General features: G+C 48.9%; 2 protein-coding genes across 2 annotated transcripts; both read left to right on the forward strand.

Annotated features, from left to right (window-relative positions):
* The first annotated feature begins 819 nt into the window (after positions 1-819).
* Positions 820-6,348, forward strand: LOC125514794. Its single transcript, XM_048680146.1, has 10 exons — positions 820-1,176; positions 1,313-1,374; positions 2,774-2,915; positions 3,040-3,327; positions 3,421-3,574; positions 3,650-4,588; positions 4,678-4,916; positions 4,993-5,066; positions 5,296-5,407; positions 5,945-6,348. The coding sequence occupies exons 1-10, from the start codon at positions 1,111-1,113 to the stop codon at positions 5,966-5,968; spliced, it is 2,100 nt and encodes a 699-aa protein (XP_048536103.1). The 5' UTR covers positions 820-1,110; the 3' UTR covers positions 5,969-6,348.
* A 3,954-nt stretch (positions 6,349-10,302) lies between these two features.
* LOC125514795 (glucan endo-1,3-beta-glucosidase 10-like) lies at positions 10,303-13,208 on the forward strand. Its single transcript, XM_048680147.1, has 3 exons — positions 10,303-10,462; positions 10,559-11,923; positions 12,853-13,208. The coding sequence occupies exons 1-3, from the start codon at positions 10,399-10,401 to the stop codon at positions 12,885-12,887; spliced, it is 1,464 nt and encodes a 487-aa protein (XP_048536104.1). The 5' UTR covers positions 10,303-10,398; the 3' UTR covers positions 12,888-13,208.
* The last annotated feature ends 8,367 nt before the right edge of the window (positions 13,209-21,575 follow it).

Raw genomic sequence — 21,575 nt, forward strand, 5'->3', positions numbered from 1 at the left:
TCTCTTTCTTCATTTAATGTTATGACACCTCATCAAAATTGTTTACTTGGCATGCATGATACTAACTACTACCTCTCTCTCAGTTTATAAAGCATGCGCGTATCCCTAAATCATCAATTTAACTAACCTAATACAAGTCATATATTACAAAAAACTATCATTACGACCAGCCTGAGCCACACTTTGCCTCTAGAGGCTACGGCTACAAGTAGAGGTAGTAGTAGTGTCCGGTGAGCTTTATTGCTTTGCCAAAGCCGGCCCACGCCCATTGACTGCTTCTGGCCAACTCCCGCAGGCAATAATTATCGGCCGCAATAATAAACCGCTTAAATCACACGGCGCCCGAGGCGTCACTCCCACGCTCGTCCCCGCCATCCCACTCGCATCGCGTCGCGTGCGTGTCCCCCCAGCATCCGCGATCCCGGTGCGCCTGCCCGAACACCCACCACCACGTCACCCCATCGAACTCCCCGTCCCCATCCACATCCAAACCACCGGACACGCGTCGCCACACAGGCGTGCGCACACCGCAGACTTCCATCGACCCGCGCAGAGGATCCCCGGCCTCATCGGAACCTTCGCCGACATGTGGGGCGCCGTCACGGCGGGCCCACGCGTCATCGGGCCGTCGCGCTCCGCTTGCTTCCCTCGCGGGGCAAGGAGCCGAGGCGAGACGACGGGTCCCACGTGTCGGCGTGCCACGCGGTTCGCGAGAGCTCGCGCCATCGGCATCGCACCTGAGCCGGGGCGGGCCCACGCGTCACCGAGACGCTGGCTACGTAGATATCTTCCGAACCGTCGCGCCCCCACATGGCCAGAGTCGGTTTCGCCCAGAGGGGAGGGGAGAGGGAGGGGAGGCTCACGCCAGAAGATACCGCGCCGCGCCGCGTGCGTCGTCGGATGGTTGCCTAGCTGCCCCGCCGCGCCGCGCCGCGATCCACCGCCGGCCGCCGGCGGAGCGCGCGCCTACTTCCGGTGCTATTTAAGGAGGAGGAGGCCGTTGGCGATTCGTGTCGCGTAGGAGGGGAGGGCGGGGGGGAGGCGACAGGGTAGGCGGCGTCTTTAGAGACTCTGGGGAGCTGCCATTAACGCTGGCCTGGCCGCCTCCGCATGCGGACAAGCGCGGCCACGTCGTCGCCACGGGATGGCGGCTCCGGGGCTCTGACCCCCGCCCAGGTATTTCAAGGGGACAGAGCTCTCCCTCCCCCCGATTCTGCTCGATTCGATGCCTCCACTCCGGGCCGCCTGCCCTCTGACTCTGATCTGCCTTCTGATGTGGGAATTCTGGCGCGCTCTCGCGTGCGCGCTGCAGGGCGACATGGGGAGCGGCGGCGCCAGGCGGCATTTCTTCCCGCTCACCAGCTTGCAAATCGGGTACGCCTCGTCTTTCATTCTCAGGGGATTGGATGTTTATTCGGGGGGATTGCTCGCGGAGCTTGTGATCTCGCGGTGGAAATTTCTTGCTCTCTTGTTGCTGGTTCGATGGACATGAGCATTCCGGTGGAATGGGGATTGATTTGAGCAAACTTCATCTGTTATTGTCTGTGTTCAGTAAAAAAAATGTAGTGGTCTTGTGCTGTACTGGAATAGATATGCTGTTTCTGTGGGTAAAGGGAAAAGTTCATTCAGTTACATTAGTGGGCACAGTTCACCTTTCGTTGCAACAGTTCCTAGCGGCAGGGAAGATGGCGAGAATCTCAAATTGGTAGCATTTGTTTGGCCTGCGGGGGTGAGAAAGTTCCAACATACAATTCTTAAGAAAAAGACAAGAAATATCCCAAAGTAGGAGTTGGGTAGCTGAATTGTCTGATGTTGATGTTCCATTCGCTACTGTCCTTCAGTCTAGCGTTTACTTTCTTATTGGACAGGGTAGAAAAAGAAAACAGTGATGATGTAGTCATGTAGAAAGGACACCGGTGCTGGGTAGTTTTGCTATATAAAGCAGTTGATGGACAAAGTTGCGTAGCAAAGTGAAGGTGTTAATACATAAGATTAATATTGCACTGGAGCTGTTCAATTGATCACCATTGATCACCTTTCACCCTGACTGCATTCAGGGATGTGGCACACACTTATAGCAAAGTCAATCCGCAATACCTTTGATCTCTGCAACATCATTTAGGATTTTCCTTTAGGCTTCTTACTTGCTTGCACCTCCCTTTAGATTGATGACTGTACCCCTCTTGCGACATATTCTTCCTAGTTTGCACTTTTGGGCTAAACACATATCAGAGAGAAGAAAGGTTAAAGGCCCTGTTTGTTTCAGCTTCAGTTGATCACTTGTGGATTCGCTTCACTGGCAAAGCTGAGCAGAATCAGCTTTGCCACTGAAGTACACCTGGACGTGCTTCAGGCAATTGCACTGAAAATGGTCTGAATCCAGATTAAGCTTCACTAGCAAAGCTGATTCCAAATAGCTGTTTGTTTCAGCTTCAGATTTTTCCTACGAGAATCTGCTGCCTAAAGCTGAAACAAACAGGGCCTAAATCTTGGCTTCTTTTTATTCATGTGATTTCCAAAACACATGAATAGGCAAAATGCAGGAATTGGATGCCATGGCATGCTGAAATCCATTAGGTTTTTGCTATTTTAAAATATGCAGAGGTGTAGGGTGTTCATAGGTTATGCAACTTACAAGCTATTCTTTCTTCTACTTTTTCCACACAGTATCTGTTATCCTGACGATAATGCATTAGTAAATTTCCATTTCCATTTGCAGTACTCTTCATTAGTCAGGCATGCTGGAACAACGGTTGCTTTTTTCCATATGCAGGGATTTACAGTCATATCTTGCAGAGCTCACTATATTTTTGTGCCCCGATACCAAGAAGTTCCTTATATTCCTTGACAACCGTCCATGGTTGCTAGATCAGAATACAAAACCTGCTCACCTGTGGCAATTGATGGTTACCAAGGTCCACTTTACTCTCTTATGCACCAGTCCCTCTGTAATTGATATTATAACCATATATATACTCATAAACTCACACAATTGCTCCTGTGATAACTCTTGCTTACTGTTGCTATTTTGTGCTCCAGTCAAGATTTTCTCCTTTCGCGAACACTAGAACTAGGAGAAAGAGAGATGAAGGTGGACATAAGCTTGTATTTTCAGAATTCCCAACATCTGCTCCACGTGTGTGGAATCAATCATCCAGATGGTATACTCTGATTGATGATACCATGCGGAAAAAGAAGCTTCAAGTAAATAAATTGAAGGATTCTCGCCTGCTGAATAGGGAGCTGCATCGGACATTATATGGTTTTATTATTTTTGAGGTAGACTGGGCTGATGTGCGTGGCATTAATTATTTGAATGAGCTTCAGGTATTGCTGTTTAATGTTGATAGTTTACAATGAATATCATATTGACGGCTTTAAACGGATAGCCCATGCTTACTTCCCTTCACGCTGTTGTAGACTGATACATCAATGGTGGTCGAAGCTAAAATAATGAAGAGATGGGAATTCGATAGTGTCAATCAAGCTTCATCTTTAATCACTTCTTGGTTCTCAGGGAATTACTCAGAGTGTCAGCTCTTACAAGATTATTTAAATAGCATCTCTCCTAAAGGTAAAAGTCTGAACTTCTGAGATTTGTTATTCTCGCCTGCTGGTACAATCTGCTTATATATGCTTGCTGTTACAGGTGATGTTTTTTATGATGCCCTAGATGACTTAACACCTGAATTATGGGACACTGAGAGTGTAAAGAGCGACGGTGATGATTCTGGAGATTGTGTTAGGGTGTCGTCAAGTTCCACAAGCTCATCATACACCCCACCACCTTGCTCTGGACCTTACAAGAGAAGAAGGATAACAAGATCTGATGCTGGAAGTGATATGTCTGAGGAACCATACTCAGAATTTGTGACCTCACCAAGATATTCATCATATTCATCTTCATCATGTTACAGTGATAATGACAGTGGCAAGCCACTGGTGGAGCCTAACACATACAAGGATGTGCTGATCTTGTTCCGATTCAACGATCATGATCTGCCGTTCAGACTAAAGGAAGTTATACTGTCTGATGTGAGGCTCTTAACATTACTTGAGTATGGTCTTCCTTCATGGGTCATTTTTCTTCAGTCATATCCAGTGTTCTGCAAGATATATCGCCCATGGATGTGTCCTCTAGTCAGAGCACTATACGTCTTGATGTCATTGATTACTGTTCTTATAGGATTTTATGACCTCTACAAGAATGTACCAATGTTGAAGGCAACTGCCTCTAGATTATTTGGCCCTTTGTTTGATTGGATAGAGACATGGGAAATGATCTCAAGGCTTAAGTATCTCGGAACCATGCTTTTTCTGAACAATTTCCAACAGGCTTTTACATGGTCTCTTAAGATTGTACGTGCTACTAAGTCTGTTCTTAGTGTATTGACAAAGCCAATTATGGGGCCACTGTTGGAGGTTCTTGAATTTACCCTGCCACTATGGAACCTTTGTGCTGAAACAGTTGAATATCTCAGTTCAGCTGCAATGGTAGCGATGGAAACATCATTCAGTGCGGTTATCAGTACAGTGCAGATGATCATGTGGCCATTTTGGTTTATCTTCAGTACGATGTTTAATATAGGTATTGTTACTGTAATCTCCAAAATGATCTGTTTCTTTTTCCGTTTGTGTTTTTATTCTGATGACTTGCTAATAATTTATTTACTGCAGCCAATTCAATCTTGTACCCTGTAATTTGGTTCGTCGGAGAGATACTAGCTGCACCTTTCCGACTTGTCGTTGCGCTAGCAAGTTTTGTAGCAGACTTCTTTGATGATATTGTTGATGTTTTAAGGCAGACCTGGTCAACATTAAGTTCGTTATATCAAGTTGGTTCTGCATCCAGAGCACCTGCGCTTACATCTGAAACTTCCATTTGGGGATCACTCTGGAAAGATCTTCTGTACCAGGTAACATAAGTTTGTTTGCACGCCTAGTGATTGTTTTTCAAGTATATTATGCAACTTACATTGGCTCTTGTTGTAGATTTTCCGTGCAGTCCGGAGCATTTTGTACGGTTTTGTTGCCTTCTTTTCAACATGCAATAGGCATCGGCTCAGGTAATTTTCCCTTTTACTTGTATGCAGAGGTAGTATTTGCAAATCTGACAAACAATAAGTCAAAAATCTGAATGATGATTGATGAGAACACCCATGCTTTTCTGAGTTCATACTTTTCCTTCAAACTGGCTTGTTTGGCGTGTCTGGACAATGGAAATTTTAAAATTGTGTAGTGTAGCTCACATTATGCCCCCATGTATTATGAACTAATTGTGACTACATGCTGCAGCATATACAACCACATAGAAGTTCTTCTCCGGCGCCTGTCCCGCGCCTTAAATGGCACGCGACATACCTCCTCTTGTGAAGGAGCTCAGAAGTATACTAGTCAAGATCATCCTGTAAGTACTAGCATTTTATACTTACGGTTGATGTTTGTGTTCATTCAATGGTGTTTCTGAACTTCAGAAATGAAATACCCCCTCCGTATCAAAATATTAGATGTTTTTTGACAGTCAAAAAACATCTTGTATTTTGATATGGAGGGAAGGAACAACCCTGGGAACTTGTTCTGAAAAAGAAAACCCTGAGAACTGGCATTATTCATTTTGTTGTTATACTCCTGGACATTTGAATGCATAGTTCATTCCAAAACAGCCAATCTACCATAGACGTATCTTATACTGTTTTGTATCGAGTGTTATATATACGTCGTAGCTATGCAAGCAAGTTAACTGTTTTAACTGTATTGTGGTGATTCAGTAAAAAAAGAACATTTTTGGAAGAACCAATAGTGTAGTTGCTCTATTTTCACTATATATGTACAGATGTACTGTGACTTGGATCACTATGTTCTTGTTTATTTGGCGTCCACATTCCTCGTTAAAATTGACGAGGAAACATGTACTGAATTTGCTGTCCCATGTTTGTTTGTGCAGCAAAGGAAAACCAAGACGAGATGATTGTGGAGTTACCGGATTGACATACCAAGTAATTAGCTAATTCAGAGAAACTTTAAAAGGTTGAGACGAGATAACAGTGGACCTCCACAAGGAATCATGTGTACAGGTCTCATACAGCTTCTAATGTTTCATCAATGAACCCTAATCGTAATCGGTGTATCCCCTCTGTACAGATAGAGGCAGAGGGCAACAACCAGCGAAGCAAAAGCGGTACAACTGTAAATGTACATTAGTCGGAATCTGTTGTTTGTTTGTCCATTGTAGTGTAATGTCATGTAATATATATTAGTAGGTTGTACAGTAGAGTAGGTTTGTGCATATGCTTCGGCTACTGAACAAGAATTTTCTAAGTATATGAGAGAGTTCGTTACCTTTTTTCAGTGTTAGTGTTATTAAAAGTTTTCCCGTCTCAGGTGCCTAGGGTGTGTTTGGTTTACAGCCCAGAGATGGGCCAAAACAAAAGGAGGTCGGAGCTTGGACTCCTTTTACTTTTTTAAGACTCAAATGCTTGGCTCCCGCCAACGCCCAAAGATGGGCTTCATCTTTGATTTTGCTGACGACAATGGAGGTCGGAGCAGCAGTGTTGCGAAAAATTCTTGCGTTGCGGTCCTTTTAGATTTTCCATGAGACAAGCATCATAATCAAACCAATGGCCTTCCTGTTTTGACCTCCATCACTCACCGTATTTTGCCAGCATGCTCGAACTAGATTTTTCATGAGACAAGCATCATAACTGAAGCAATATGCTCGAACTAGATTTTTCATGAAACAAGCATCATAACTGAAGCAATGGCCTTCCTGTTTTGACCTCCATCACTCATCGTCTTATGCCAGCATGCTAGAACTGAATCTTCATGCCTCCACAACATTGGGAGTGGTCTTGAATGCCTAGCTAGGCGGTGATCTCGTTCCAAACTCAGGCAGAAAATCTACGTTGGAAAAGAAGGTGGACAGCAGACTCCTGCACCTGCTTGCAAAGTGGGCAAAGGCCACAGTTAGGCCATCCCTGCCAAGATAGACAGTCAGCCCTCCAAACGCGGTTATGAAGAATTAACGAGGCAAAGAATTGATGTTGTAGCGCACTGATACATTGCACACATCAACATTTCTGCAACACATGCTTTTGTTCCTCTTCCGGCTTCCGCATTCCAAAGAATCTCGCAGAGCAGGATGTTTCCAACCGGGGAAAAATGATTAGCTTGATGATCAACTTTTGAATTCCCTCTCGCTGCAGATCCCATCTATTCTTTCCTCTCCGGTGTCCGGTACTCCTGCTGCGTAGTCTGCACATGGATCTAAGGTGGCGTTGCATCACGATCACAGGCAGCCGGGCATATGCATATGCATGTGGGGTTGGTAGATTAGATAGATACACGGATCCACGCGTGCAAACAGCGCAAGGTCCAGGCATCATGGTTCCAAGTTTTAGCATGGCGAAACAATCACCGATACAGAAGTTCAGTGAACCCATACGCAGCTGTTAGAAACCGACGGATACGCCGTGTGAAAATCTCTTGCGCTGCCGATTTTTTCGTGTATGTACGAGTCGGCAGATGTGACATGCCCTCGTCTGAATCTGTTTGCTCGATGGCGCGCCGTGATCCAAGGCCCTGCTGAATATGCCCAAAGGTCCAAGTGGGCCTACCCATGAGTGAGTGAGTGAACCTCCTTTTCCTTTGTCGAAGCACCACGAGCGAGCTAGAGCTCACTGGCACGGTGGCGCCACTGTACGAGTAAGTGTGGACTTAACTGAATAAAGGTCGGGCTCACATGATCACGCGCTCCCGTGTCTTGGATCTTCGCTGTTGTCGTCGCACTAGCAGCGCTGCGAGTACTCACGTAGTCCAAGCACAAATCGCCGATCACCAACCCCGGGTGGTCCAAGCAGGGGTGATGTCTCCCTGACGCTCATCTCATCGGTTGGCCCTCCCCCCTGTAAAAAATCATGCATGCAGACGAGACACGAGAGAGTGAACCCCTCTTCAGTCGCCTCACACCGACAGAAATGCCTCTGGAGGAGGACCAAACCGGGCCGGCCTCGAGTCCTCCAGATCCACATGTGACATGTGGAGCGACGGTGATGTGTCGCGATGAAGTGCATGCGCAGGCAGGAGTAGTAGAACTGAGACTTGTTTTTTGGCAGGTCGTACGTAGAACTGAATCGATTAGCCGTCGCCAGATCCACGCCGTACACGTACATTACAAGCCCCGCGACATATTATTACGGGGGGTCGGGGAAGAAGCTACATTGACACCCTGGCTCGCCGCTCGCCTCGCCACATGGCTGAATCCTGAACGAATGAAGCCGCCAGAGATCACGCAGCAGTAAAAAGCAGCACGCAGATCCAAACCAGCGGCATCTCACCGTCACCGGCAAAGGACGAACGTGACCGTACGAAGTATGAACGGTGCGCTCGCCGGAGTCCAGAGTTGGCTGTACTTGCCGCCACTTGGGCGCCGGCGGCGTGGCTAGTAGTGCCCGGTGAGCTGCAAACGGACGACGATCCTGGTTGTCCCTGCTCTCCGCCCCACTATCCTCTCCCCCTCTCCGCCGGACCGGTGAATCGCCCTCGCCTGTCCCCCCACCACGCTGGTGCCAGCCATGGCTACACTTGCCACACTACTGTGGTACGTCTGAGCTCTACTGGTACACAGCAGTACGTATACAGTAGTAGTAGTACTTAAAGCGCGTTTGCACTTATTTGTGTCCTGCTTGGATGCCATGGGAGGATAGTTGTCTGGATTGTTTGCTTTCCTGAGTCATGATACGCCTTGGCATGTTGCCTACGGGCTGGCTACGGCTGATGTGTATCGCATGGAAGAACGATACAACCTGAATCATCCATGATGTGATGTAGACACATCTACATCTGCGGCAATCAAGCAGCCGATGATGATCTCCGGTGACCACACGACGCGCTCTGATGATAGTCCACGAGGACTTGCTCACCACCCCACCTGCGACCCATTTGTGCCCAGCTGGTTCACTCCGTCTGCCACTGCAGGACTGCACTAGACCAGAACACAGCTTGTTCCGAGCCGTGACAATCCCGTAATTTGTTCCCACCGAGCTGCATCAGTGCGTGCATGCACAGTTCACATCTCCGGCAACATGAGTACGTTGTACACTAGCTGTATGTATGTACCCTCACCTACCCCGACCTACGCCGGCGGGCCGTCCGTCGCTATGATGAGCCGCTCTAGACGGGTCGACCGGTCGATCGCGGCCGGCCTCACCTAAAAGGCGTCCTCGCTTTACCTGCAACGAACGCACACCCCGCGCCCATGCCCATGTATCCCTGTCCTCGCCGCCTACTCCTGAGTTGTAAAAACTGTACCCCTACCGCCAATAAGTAACCGGAGCTCAACACACGGAAAAGCTCCTCTTTTTGCCCATCATTTCCCCTTTTTGATTGGCTATTATCTGGAGATAGTTAATCGGCTGCCTGCCCATGGATGCATCAATGGATCCCGTCCACGGCGGTTTACGTGCGTGCGTGCGTGCTGCGAGCCAACGGCACCAGACCGGGCTCGCTGGATCACTGCGGCGCCCGTGCAAGTGCATGCACTGCTCCATCTTCAAGCGCAACGGGAAGCCACAACCCTGACCAAAAGATCATTCATGTGTTGCTTTGCTTGCCGCTTGGCCATGGCAGCTACGAAATTCACATGAGGCCGCCGGTGTCATGAGACGGGCAGCCGCCGCGCGTATGGCTGGACTCGACTGATCGGTGAATGAAAAACAACCACGTCGGCACATTGAAAATGCATCGCTGCCAGCTACGCTCTGCGGCAGCTAAACACGCTCCAAACTACAAGTCCCACGTGTACGTGTACGTGTACGTGTACGTGTGACACCACAAGATTAACCGTATCTTGTTGCTGCTGACAGCAGTACACGGCACTTTCTCAAAAAAGGCCAAGGAGAGCGGGGCAGAAGAAGCGAACATAGAGCCGTTGAGACGAGCAATTAATCCGCACTAACCACACGCCATCAACGCCCCATCCATAAAACCCACTAACCACACGACGGGCCCAGCGCTCAGGCACCAACGGTCGCCGAGGGCGGGACCCACGCACCCGGCCACAGTCGACCGTCGACCCCCCGCCCGCGCCAGCACACCAGCCACTCCCGGCCACAGCCAATCCTGGCAAGCCACGTAACCCCACGGACCGGTTTCACCGCGTCGTGCGTCACCGCCGTCCCCGCATACCCGCCACCTCCCACCCAGCCCGCGGGCCCCGCTTCCGCCCCCCCCCCCCCCCCCCCCAAACCCCCCCCCCCCCCCCCCGCCCCCCCCCCCCCCCCCCCCCCCCCCGCCATAAATCCCACTCCCCGCCCTTTCCCTCGCTCCCCACACACTCTCCACCACCTCGCCCCCCCGCCGTGACGAACTCTGCCTCGTCGCCGCCGCCGCACGCAGCAGAGCATGGCTCCCCCCGGCGGCCGCCTCCTCGCCGCGGCATTGTGCCTGCTCCTCCTCGCCGCCGCAGGTAACCACCGTGCCGACCATGAAAGCTCTACTTGGTCGACAATGCTGGTGTGATTTGCTTTGCTTACTGACGGTGAATGCATGTGTTTGGTTGCAGACGCGGGCACCGTGGGCGTGAACTGGGGGCGGGTGGCGAACGACCTGCCCAGCCCGGCGGCGGTGGTGCAGCTGCTCAAGCAGCACGGCATCGCGCAGGTCAAGCTCTACGACACGGAGCCCGCCGTGCTGCGCGCGCTCGCCGGCAGCGGCATCAAGGTGGTCGTCGCGCTGCCCAACGAGCAGCTCGCGGCCGCCGCCAGGCGCCCCTCGTACGCGCTCGCCTGGGTGCGCCGCAACGTCGCCGCCTACTACCCGGCCACGCAGATCCAGGGCATCGCCGTCGGCAACGAGGTGTTCGCCACGGCTGCCAACGTCACGGCGCAGCTCGTACCGGCCATGATCAACGTGCACGCGGCCTTGGCCAGGCTCAACATGGACAAGGCCGTCAAGGTGTCGTCCCCCGTCGCGCTCTCCGCGCTCGCCAACTCGTACCCGCCCTCCGCCGGCGTGTTCAAGGAGGAGCTCGCGCAGTCGGTGATGAAGCCCATGCTCGACTTCCTGGCGCGGACCGGCTCCGACCTCATGGTCAACTGCTACCCGTTCTTCGCCTACGCGGACAATGCCGGCGTCATCTCGCTGGACTACGCGCTCTTCCGCCCCAACGCCGGCGAGCTCGACTCCGGGAGCGGCCTCAAGTACTACAGCCTCCTGGACGCGCAGCTGGACGCCGTGTTCGCGGCCGTGGGCAGGCTGGGGAGCTACAGCGGCGTGCACGTGGTGGTGTCGGAGACGGGGTGGCCCTCCAAGGGCGACGCCAAGGAGGTCGGCGCCGGCGCGGCCAACGCCGCGGCGTACAACGGCAACCTGGTCCGGCGCGTGCTGTCCAGGAACGCCGGCACCCCGCGCCGCCCCGACGCGGACGTGGACGTGTACCTCTTCGCGCTCTTCAACGAGAACCAGAAGCCCGGGCCGACCTCGGAGCGCAACTACGGCGTGTTCTACCCGAACCAGCAGAAGGTGTACGACGTGGAGTTCGTCCTCGGCGCCGGCGGCGGCTCCGTGGGCGGCGCCGGAGGCAAGGGCGGCGGCGGCGGCCTCGGGTGGCAGGACAACGGCAGCGGCAATGCGGCGCCGGTGAGCGGGGCCGGAGGGGGAGTGGTGAGGGCGGCGGCGACGCCGGGGTCGGCGTGGTGCGTGGCGAACGCGATGGCGGGCGAGGCGCGGCTGCAGGCGGCGCTGGACTACGCGTGCGGGCCGGGCGGCGCGGACTGCAAGGGGATCCAGCCCGGCGCGGCGTGCTTCGAGCCCAACACCATGGTCGCCCACGCGTCCTACGCCTTCAACGACTACTACCAGCGCAAGGGCCGCTCCATCGGCACCTGCGACTTCGCCGGCGCCGCCTACGTCGTCAGCCAGGCGCCAAGTGAGTCCCCGTTCCCGCTCAATCCGCTCGTTTCTTGCCTGCAGAAATGTAGGTCCTAGGTACTCCTAATCGGAGCAAAATGCTGGTGCTAGCAGCTGCTAGTGCTAATGCAGAGAATGGGTTATCACAAAAAAGTTAACAATTTATACTTTCTTTAGGGAAAATGTTTAGTAACAATTTTCTAGCAATAATTTGGTAGGAAAATCGGTGACAGTTTGTGTGGGAGCCACGGTACCTAAAGCGAGAAACATCCCCGTACCATAGGCGGCAATTTACAGAGAGATGGGGGGTAGGCAGGCACGGCTCAAATCATATCAAGCGAAAGTTGCTTTGCGTTGTACGGGAATGATTCCCGTCCTTTTGTTTTGGCCCACACATGCACGCAGCCTTAATCACGACAAGGGAAGCTGCAGCTGCGCCTTAACGCTGCTGTGATTTGCGACCCAAATCTGCACTGCGATGTGCATGCACAGCAGTACCCATTCAAGCCCGCATTGGATTCGAGCTGCCGTTGGTCCGTCCGGCTGCCGTGCAGTTGCCAGTCAGGGTCTCAGAGTTTACGACCGTGGCGAGACGGCTGTCGGTCAGGTCCTGCCAGCCCAGGCGTGGTGGCTCGCGGCTCGACGTGATACGACGCGTCCTGTGCTCTTTACTCCCGCCGTCGGAATGCGTGCCATGTCTGGACGGCCGGACGTCGGCATGCGGCGCACCACGACGAGTATGGCCGCCGCTTCCGGCTCCGGCTGCTCTGCTTCGTGTACCCCGCGCGCGCATTGTTTACTCCTCCTCGGTCCCGGTACAAGAATTTGGTCTCCATGTTCACATCGGACATCGGAGGAGGCACTAGCATTTCTATACTCCATTGTTTTTGAGCTGTGGATCTTCTTACTTATACTCGGTCTGAGATGTTTATTCCAATGTTTTTGCAGAGATGGGCAAGTGCGAGCTCCCCTCCACGGTCTGAGACAAGGCAACAGTGGCCAAAGGGAGAGGAGGTGGAAATATCTATGCACCGAAGGTCGGCCAAAGCGCAGGGGAAGAGGGGAGGAATGCTGGACATCTCTGCCCCTTTTCTTTGGTCTTTGCCCGCTGCAGGCGTACGTAGAACATTGGTGGTAGTGCTGTAGCCGGCCGGCTGTGCGCCTTTCTGCAGCCTTGGTTCATGGGGGATATCTTTGTTTAACCGCTAGTAGTCTCTGTAACTATGCTTTTACTGTAAGCTTGGATTACTTACTAGTAATATAGATTAATTCTAAGTATAATACTAGTAGCCTTTTGTGTCCCACTTGTCGTGTGCTGTCGCGGCTCTCGCGTGCTCGATCGTTTTGGTTTGACTCGTGTGCTTGATCATTGCCTCGGAAGTCTGTCTACCGGAAATGCTGCTTGGCTTGGAAGCCAGTTTGGTTAGCAATCGAGTGTCAACTCATGATGGTGGCAGGCACGGCAGCTGCTCCCCACGATCAATGTCCGGAGTGCTGCTTGTTGCGTTTCGGTGGCCTGGTTAGGATTGTTTTCTTTTTTTTTTGCCAAACCTGAAAAGAGCGAAATCTGGTGCCGAGGTTGCTAGGATAGGATTATCGTAGGAATAGGAATTTTGTAGGAAATGAGATGACATGTACCCCAAATCCTATGAGTAGGAATAGAAAATGAGATGTCATTTGGTTGACACCAAAAAAATTTTTTCATTGACTCTAGGCTCATTTTTATTTTTATATGAAATGTGGAGGATAGGAACCAATCCTATGTAGGAATATGAATCCATTCCTATGAACCAAAGGGTTCTAAAGGAAAAAATCCTATAAAAATCCTATACTTTAGAATTCCTATGAAATTCCTCCAAACTAAAGGAGGCCTAACATTGCCCAGCCAGACGCAGGAATTCCCTCCCAGGTTGCTTTAAAAAGGATGCAGGCCACAAATGCAACATTGCTTGGACAAATGCTTCTGGATCTGCATCATGGATGAAAACTCGAGTCTTGGGCTAGAGCGAAAGCGCCTGCTACACTTTGTTTAATCATAATCACCAGTGCCTGATCTGATCTTTGGTGCGCTCGGCAAGCGAGCACTGCTTGAGTAAGTTTCTCGTCACGATCTGTGGGTTGGTTCGTTCTCCATCACGGCACACGTTCTGTACTGTGCAACCACGGGTAGCGCTCCACCCCCCGTGGCACGTGGGGTGGTGGTGGTGGGCTGGTGGGCGTCGTCGTGGGTGGGTGGTCACCTCCGGGCTGGCTCCGGCTGAGCTCCGCCGGAGCCCGGCCGCCTCCTCCGCGTGCGCGCGCATGTGAGGGGAGCAAGCTGCCAACCGGGGTTGGACGGAGGGCTGGGCCTGGACCACTGCCGGAGCGTGGAAAAGAAGACGGAATATCGCCGGTGGCTTCTCGCCGATCGAGGTGATCTTTGCGCGGTGAAAATCCGTGCCCGGCTCCAGGACCATGCACGCCGCACATGCCGGTTTTGGCTGCACAGGCGCAGCTACGTGCATACACTTTTTTTTTTTAGGATCGTATACAGCTCCCTTTTTCCAGGACGCGTCCCTTTCTTTTCCGGTTCGAGGCCTCCTTCGTTTATTTAGAGGAATTTCATAGGAATTCTAAAGGATAGAATTCTTATAGAATTTTTTTCTTTAAAACCTTTGGGTTCATAGGAATGGATCCCTATTCTTACATAGGATTGGTTTCTATCCTCCACATTTCATAGAAAAATAAAAAAAAACTTAGACTCAATGGAAAATTCCTTTAGTGTCAAACAAATGACATCTTGTTTCCTATTCTTACTCATAGGATTTGAAATACATGTCATCTCATTTCCTACAAGATTCCTATTCCTATAATAATTCTATCCTATGAACCAAAAAAAGCCTCAAACTTAGACTCGAGGAGGCGAGGTCCGTCCCTATGCACGTCCCTATGCTTGTTTTTCTGCCTGTGCATGCGCTAGGGCTATACGTCGCCCCTGTCGAGTCGTAATACGAATCGACCGTGTACGCGACTAGTGGGCCGGCTCACTACCCTGTTTGTTCGCTGCGCGCTGAAAGGTTCGCCATGCTTCGTTTTTCTTGGTTTTTCCTGCTTTCTTTTTGTTTTTTCACCCTTTTCCTTCGGGTTTTCTTTCCCCCTTCTTCTTTTTACTTTGGTTCCTTGTGGGTTTCCCTTTTTATTTCTCTCTTTGTTATACTTTCGTTTTCTTTCCTTTTTGTTTCTTTGTCATTCTTATCTATTTTTAACACATGTCAACTTTTTCTTGGTACACAATTTATATTTTTAGAGCACATGTGACACATTTTTCTGATACATGCAGGACACTTTTCAAACGCATGATGTACATTTTTAATACATGTTCGAAGACTTTTTGAATACACGATAATGTTTTCAAAATACACGTTGCGCAACAATTTATTTTCTTAAACAAACGCCAGCATTTTCTTACATTGTACAACCATTTTTGGAAATTTCATGGACATTTTTTGGAAACGCATGATTATTTCCTTAAAACGAGATGTACAATTTTTTGTTGAAAACCAGTTGTTTTAAACTTGCCTGAGAATTTCTACAATGCATATAAGATTTTAGAAAATGTCACATTTTTTAAAAAAATGCAGAAATATTTTCATAAAATTTCACGCACAGTTTTTCAATGGTAAGAAACAATGTTTACATTATCCAAACGTTTCTTACGTAGTATTCACATTGTCAAGAAATTTGGCATAAATATTTTTTTGAAACGCGGGAATATTTTTCATTGTGATGAACATATTTTCCAAAAGTTATCAGCATTTTTTCAAAACTGTGCTAACAATTTTTTTACAGTATTTAAACATTTCTTTCATAAGTTATCAACATTCAATTAAAACATTTCTTTCATAAGATACGCCCCTAACCAATAATCATGACTCAACACCCCAATAGATCCATGTCCTTTATTCAAACATTTTTTATACATTTTTTTGCACTATTTATACATTTCTTTCATAAGTTATCGACATTCAACTAAAACTATGCTAACATTTTTGTTATACTAGCCAAAGAGTCTATACGTTGCAACGAGAAGAAACAATAAGACATGCCCCTAACCAATAATCATGACACAAAGACCCCAATAGATCCATGTCCTTTATTTGAACATGGCATCCCCATCTATGCTGCCTCTCTCTCTTTCTCTCTCTCTCTCTCTCTCCATAAGATGAACATCAAATTTCTTTTTTTGATGCGATGTTTTGCTGAGGCATGTATCTGTGGTTATTAGTGGTTTATTTTGTCTTCAATCCGATTTTGATGAAGTGTTCATTTGCAACACAGATTAGCCTCGGTACGGAAAAAAGACGGATTGTGCGCTGTTGATTAAAATTATACCATAAATAGAATTTTAAAATGTTAAATAGGTAAAATAACATCTTATTCAGATTGTATACATCTGTAAGTGCATCTAGTGCCACCCCTAGTTGGTTTTGGAGTATTGACGACAAACCTAGTTGAGGGACTAATGTGTTTGTGAGAATTGCAGGATAATACAGGTAGAAGTCCCTCATTGATTCGGTTTTACTACCAGAGATGACCCCTAAAAATGTATGAAGACATTGAAGACAAAGGTGGTACATGAAGATATTCACTTTGAAGACTATGACAAAAGAAGACACGTTATGAAGCATATGGAGCTCGAAGACTTAGATCTTTCGTAGTTCTTTTTCTTTTGTGTTGAGTCATAGGAACCACTGTACTGTTAAGTGGGGTCCAGGAGAACCAGTCAGAATGACTGAAGTGATGCCTAAATCAAAAACCTATGTCTTCGAGTGAAGACAATGAGAGCGAATCTTGTCCAGAGCCGGACAAGTCAGCTTTGCTTGTAGCCCAAGTAAAGTTGCCATGAGAGTTCGAAATCTAACCGTTGAGACACGTGTCAGTTCCTTAGTGACCCAGGGTCATTTCGGACAAATCAGGTCGGGTTGCCAAGTGGCTATAAATAGCCCACCCCTACAACCATAAACGGTTGGCTGCTCAGATTTCAGTGCACGACTTTTGTCGTTTGAGAGCAACCCACCTCGAAGCCTTTGAGAGAAAATTCCTAGTGAGGAGAAAAGCCCTAACCATCCAAAGCCAGAGAACATTGGGCATCACTTAAGTCTTCTTGTCTGTGTGATCTGAAGACTTATTACACTTGAGGACTGTGAATCCTCCAGACGGTTAGGCGTCGCGTTCAGAGCGTCCAAGAGACATTGTGGATTGCCAGTGAACGAAGTTTGTGAAGGTTTGGGAGTCTACCTTGAAGACTTACCAGAGTGATTGGGCGAGGACTAAGTGACCTTAGCTCAAGGAGAATACGGTGAGGACTTGGTGTCCTGAACTGTGTGTTCAGGACTGGGTGTCCGGGACTGTGTGTCCTAAGGTTTAAATACCTAGCCGCTCCAATCAAACGTACAGTTGTCACAGCAACTGGAACTGGTCCAACATATCATTGTCTTCAACGAGTCACTGGTTTCATCTTCACTTCCTTTTCTTACTGTTACACATTGTGAAGCCATTGCATGCTTGCTTTATCTTTTGTCTTCACAACGTGAATGTATGATCTGTTTGGCTTCATAACTTCTTCCTACCTGATCCTTATTACACTGCAGTTGTTTGTCATTGTGCTTTCACTCTATTGAATACATGATCATGGCTGGCCTAGTGTAATCTAACTTCCGCTGCAGAGTAATAGGCATAATCTTCACTGTTTGTCTTCATAACTCTCACGTTTTGAAGACTTTCATAAAAATCGCCTATTCACCCCCCCTCTAGTCGATATAACGCACTTTCAATTGGTATCAGAGCAAGGTGCTCCCTTGTTCTGTGTGATTCGGTTTAACCACCTGGAGTTTTAGCTATGTCGACTGCAGGGATAATCAAAGTCTCCGCTGCGTGCCCCGTCTTCGATGGAACTGAATATCCCTACTGGAAGAATAAGATGCGCATGCATCTTGAAGCCATTGACGTCGACCTATGGTATGTCGTCGAGAACGGCGTTCCCAAGGCTGGAGAAGGTGTCACTGCTGCTGATGTCAAGAAGTTCACTCAACTGGACTCTACTGCCAAAAATATCATTTGTGGCCATCTGACAAAAGGACAATATGGCCGTGTGAGTGCCTTGAAGACATCCAAGCTGGTCTGGGACTGGCTCTCCAAGGTCAATGAAGGCGTCTCAACCCAGAGAGATCAAAGAATCAGTGTTCTTCGCAACCTCTTCAACCGCTTCAAGCGAAATGACAATGAGAATGTCCAGCACACATTTGATCGGCTCACTGACATCACAAATGAGCTTCAAGCCCTCGGCGCCACTAAAATCACCAAACATGAAATCGTCAAGACGCTGCTGAGATCACTTGATAGTTCGTTTGACATCCTAGCCCTGATGATTCAAGAACGTCCTGATTTCAAGACACTCAATCCGCCTGACATACTTGAGAGGCTCAACACAAATGAGTTTCAGCTTTCTGAGAAAAGAGATATCTATGGTCCAAACTATGGGCGAACTCGTGCCTTGAAGGAAAAAGCTGTTTCCTCATCTGAAGAAGAATCTGACAGCAGTTCTGATGATCCTGAAGACATTGGAAGAGAACTTGCAATGCTAGTGAAGAAGTTCCAAAAATTCACCAAGAAGAAAGGCTTCAGAAAATCTTCACGATCAAGCTCAAGGAATGATGAAGTTTCTGCTCATGACTACAAGAAGAAAACATGTCACAAGTGCAAGAAAACTGGACACTTCATCTCTGAGTGTCCATAGTGGGACAATGAGAACAGAAGGAAGAAGAAGAGCAAGGAATATGAGTCTGACGACAAGAAGAAGAACAAATACTCAAAGTCTTCTTCCAAGTCTTCCTCAAAGTCTTCATTGTTGGAAATATGCCCTAGAGGCAATAATAAATTGATTATTATTATATTTCCTTGTTCATGATAATCGTTTATTATCCATGCTATAATTGTATTGATAGGAAACTCAGATACATGTGTGGATACATAGACAACACCATGTCCCTAGTAAGCCTCTAGTTGACTAGCTCGTTGATCAATAGATGGTTACGGTTTCATGACCATGGACATTGGATGTCATTGATAACGGGATCACATCATTAGGAGAATGATGTGATGGACAAGACCCAATCCTAAGCCTAGCACAAGATCGTGTAGTTCGTATGCTAAAGCTTTTCTAATGTCAAGTATCATTTCCTTAGACCATGAGATTGTGCAACTCCCGGATACCGTAGGAGTGCTTTGGGTGTGCCAAACGTCACAACGTAACTGGGTGGCTATAAAGGTACACTACGGGTATCTCCGAAAGTGTCTGTTGGGTTGGCACGAATCGAGACTGGGATTTGTCACTCTGTGTAAACGGAGAGGTATCTCTGGGCCCACTCGGTAGGACATCATCATAATGTGCACAATGTGATCAAGGAGTTGATCACGGGATGATGTGTTACGGAACGAGTAAAGAGACTTGCCGGTAACGAGATTGAACAAGGTATCGGGATACCGACGATCGAATCTCGGGCAAGTATCGTACCGCTAGACAAAGGGAATTGTATACGGGATTGATTAAGTCCCTGACATCGTGGTTCATCCGATGAGATCATCGTGGAACATGTGGGAGCCAACATGGGTATCCAGATCCCGCTGTTGGTTATTGACCGGAGAGTCATCTCGGTCATGTCTGCATGTCTCCCGAACCCGTAGGGTCTACACACTTAAGGTTCGGTGACGCTAGGGTTATAGAGATATTAGTATGCGGTAACCCGAATGTTGTTCGGAGCCCCGGATGAGATCTCGGACGTCACGAGGAGTTCCGGAATGGTCCGGAGGTAAAGAATTATATATAGGAAGTGCTATTTCGGCCATCGGGACAAGTTTCGGGGTCACCGGTATTGTACCGGGACCACCGGAAGGGTCCCTGGGGTCCACCGGGTGGGGCCACCTGCCCCGGGGGGCCACATGGGCCGTAGGGGGTGCGCCTTGGCCTATATGGGCCTAGGGCACCAGCCCCAAGAGGCCCATGCGCCAAGAGTAGAGGAAAAGGGAGAGTCCTAAAAGGGGAAGGCACCTCCGAGGTGCCTTGGGGAGGATGGACTCCTCCCCCCTTGGCCGCACCCTTCCTTGGAGGAAGGGGCAAGGCTGCGCCCTCCCCCTCTCCCTTGGCCCTATATATAGTGGGGGGGAAGGGAGGGCAACCATACCTAAGCCCTGGCGCCTCCCTCTCCCTCCCATGACACATCTCCCTCCTCCCGCAGCGCTTGGCGAAGCCCTGTTGGAATCCCGCTACTTCCACCACCATGCCGTCGTGTTGTTGGATCTCCATCAACCTCTCCTCCCCCCTTGCTGGATCAAGAAGGAGGAGACGTCGCTGCTCCATACGTGTGTTGAACGCGGAGGTGCCGTCCGTTCGGCGCTAGGATCATCGGTGATTTGGATCACGACGAGTACGACTCCATCAACCCCGTTCTCTTGAACGCTTCCGCGCGCGATCTATAAGGGTATGTAGATCCACTCCTCCCTCGTTGCTAGATGACTCTATAGATTGATCTTGGTGACACGTAGGAAATTTTTTGAATTATTGCTACGTTCCCCAACATTCATCACACAAGAAGAGCTCATCTGGCAAGGCACGTGCGTTTGTTGGCAAGGAAATGGATTCAGAGAAGGAGTCCGCTTCTGAGGAGGCAGAGGTGGAGTCTGAGGAGGAGTCTGATTCTGGCATTGCGAGTCTGGCTACAGCATACGTCGCCAAGTCCATCTTCAACACTGAAGACAATGACTGCATCACCGACACCGACGCAAATGACAAGACGACTCCACTCCTACCTACTGCTTCATGGCACGCGGTGCCAAGGTAAACACACGCACTACTCGCTATCAAACATCTAGTGACGATGACTCTGACTGTGATTCAAAACCCAGCTACAAAACACTTGCTAAAATTGCAACTGAACAACAGAAAGCTATGGAACATATTCAAAAACTGTTAGACAGAAGCGATGATCTGTTGGGTGCTGAAATGACTCGATCTGAATCCTTAATTGAAGACATAAAAAATCTTCACATTAAGTATCAGGAACTTGAAGATCGTCTTGATACTCTCTCAACGACTCATGAAAAGCTTTCCTATGATTATCTTCAAAGGAAGCAAGAACTTGAGAAATTGAGAGCGGCTCATGAAGATCTTCAAAAGGAAAACGAGTCACTTTGCGCCGAACAGATCAGTTCCGCTCAGGAAGGATTTGAACCACCATGTCTTAAATGCATTGAGCGTGATAATGCTACTTCTGTTGCTGAATGTTCCACTGCTACTGTTGTTGCAATATCTTCAACTGTTGATGTGGTAACTAACCCCTCTGCTGAGGATACCACTGCTATTGCTGATGAGAATGCTAGGTTGAAGACATTGCTTGAAACAGGGATGTACAAAAGTCTTAAAGGACATCAGACATTATGTGATGTCCTCAAGAAGCAGATTCTGAACCGAAACCCTAGGAAAGAGGGTGTTGGGTTCGTAAGGAAAATGAATGCAGATGGCTCTTACTGGAAACCTGAGCAGTACCCCAAAACCACATGGGTTGCTGCAAAGGAACTTTCAGCAGATCCATCCAATTTATCTGGCTTCACTTGTGCTAACCCCATTATCATGAATC

Source organism: Triticum urartu, chromosome 6, assembly GCF_003073215.2.
Source record: "Triticum urartu cultivar G1812 chromosome 6, Tu2.1, whole genome shotgun sequence".
Taxonomy (NCBI): Eukaryota; Viridiplantae; Streptophyta; class Magnoliopsida; order Poales; family Poaceae; genus Triticum; species Triticum urartu.

Excerpts from the sequence above, each read along its gene's own strand:
- LOC125514794 (XM_048680146.1), top strand. The coding sequence starts at position 1,111 with ATGCGGACAAGCGCGGCCACGTCGTCGCCACGGGATGGCGGCTCCGGG. Across the intron at positions 3,328-3,420 it reads ATTATTTGAATGAGCTTCAG|ACTGATACATCAATGGTGGT; the intron begins GTATTGCTGTTT and ends ACGCTGTTGTAG. Across the intron at positions 4,589-4,677 it reads CAGTACGATGTTTAATATAG|CCAATTCAATCTTGTACCCT; the intron begins GTATTGTTACTG and ends TATTTACTGCAG.
- LOC125514795 (XM_048680147.1), top strand. The coding sequence starts at position 10,399 with ATGGCTCCCCCCGGCGGCCGCCTCCTCGCCGCGGCATTGTGCCTGCTC. Across the intron at positions 10,463-10,558 it reads GCTCCTCCTCGCCGCCGCAG|ACGCGGGCACCGTGGGCGTG; the intron begins GTAACCACCGTG and ends GTTTGGTTGCAG. Across the intron at positions 11,924-12,852 it reads CGTCGTCAGCCAGGCGCCAA|AGATGGGCAAGTGCGAGCTC; the intron begins GTGAGTCCCCGT and ends ATGTTTTTGCAG.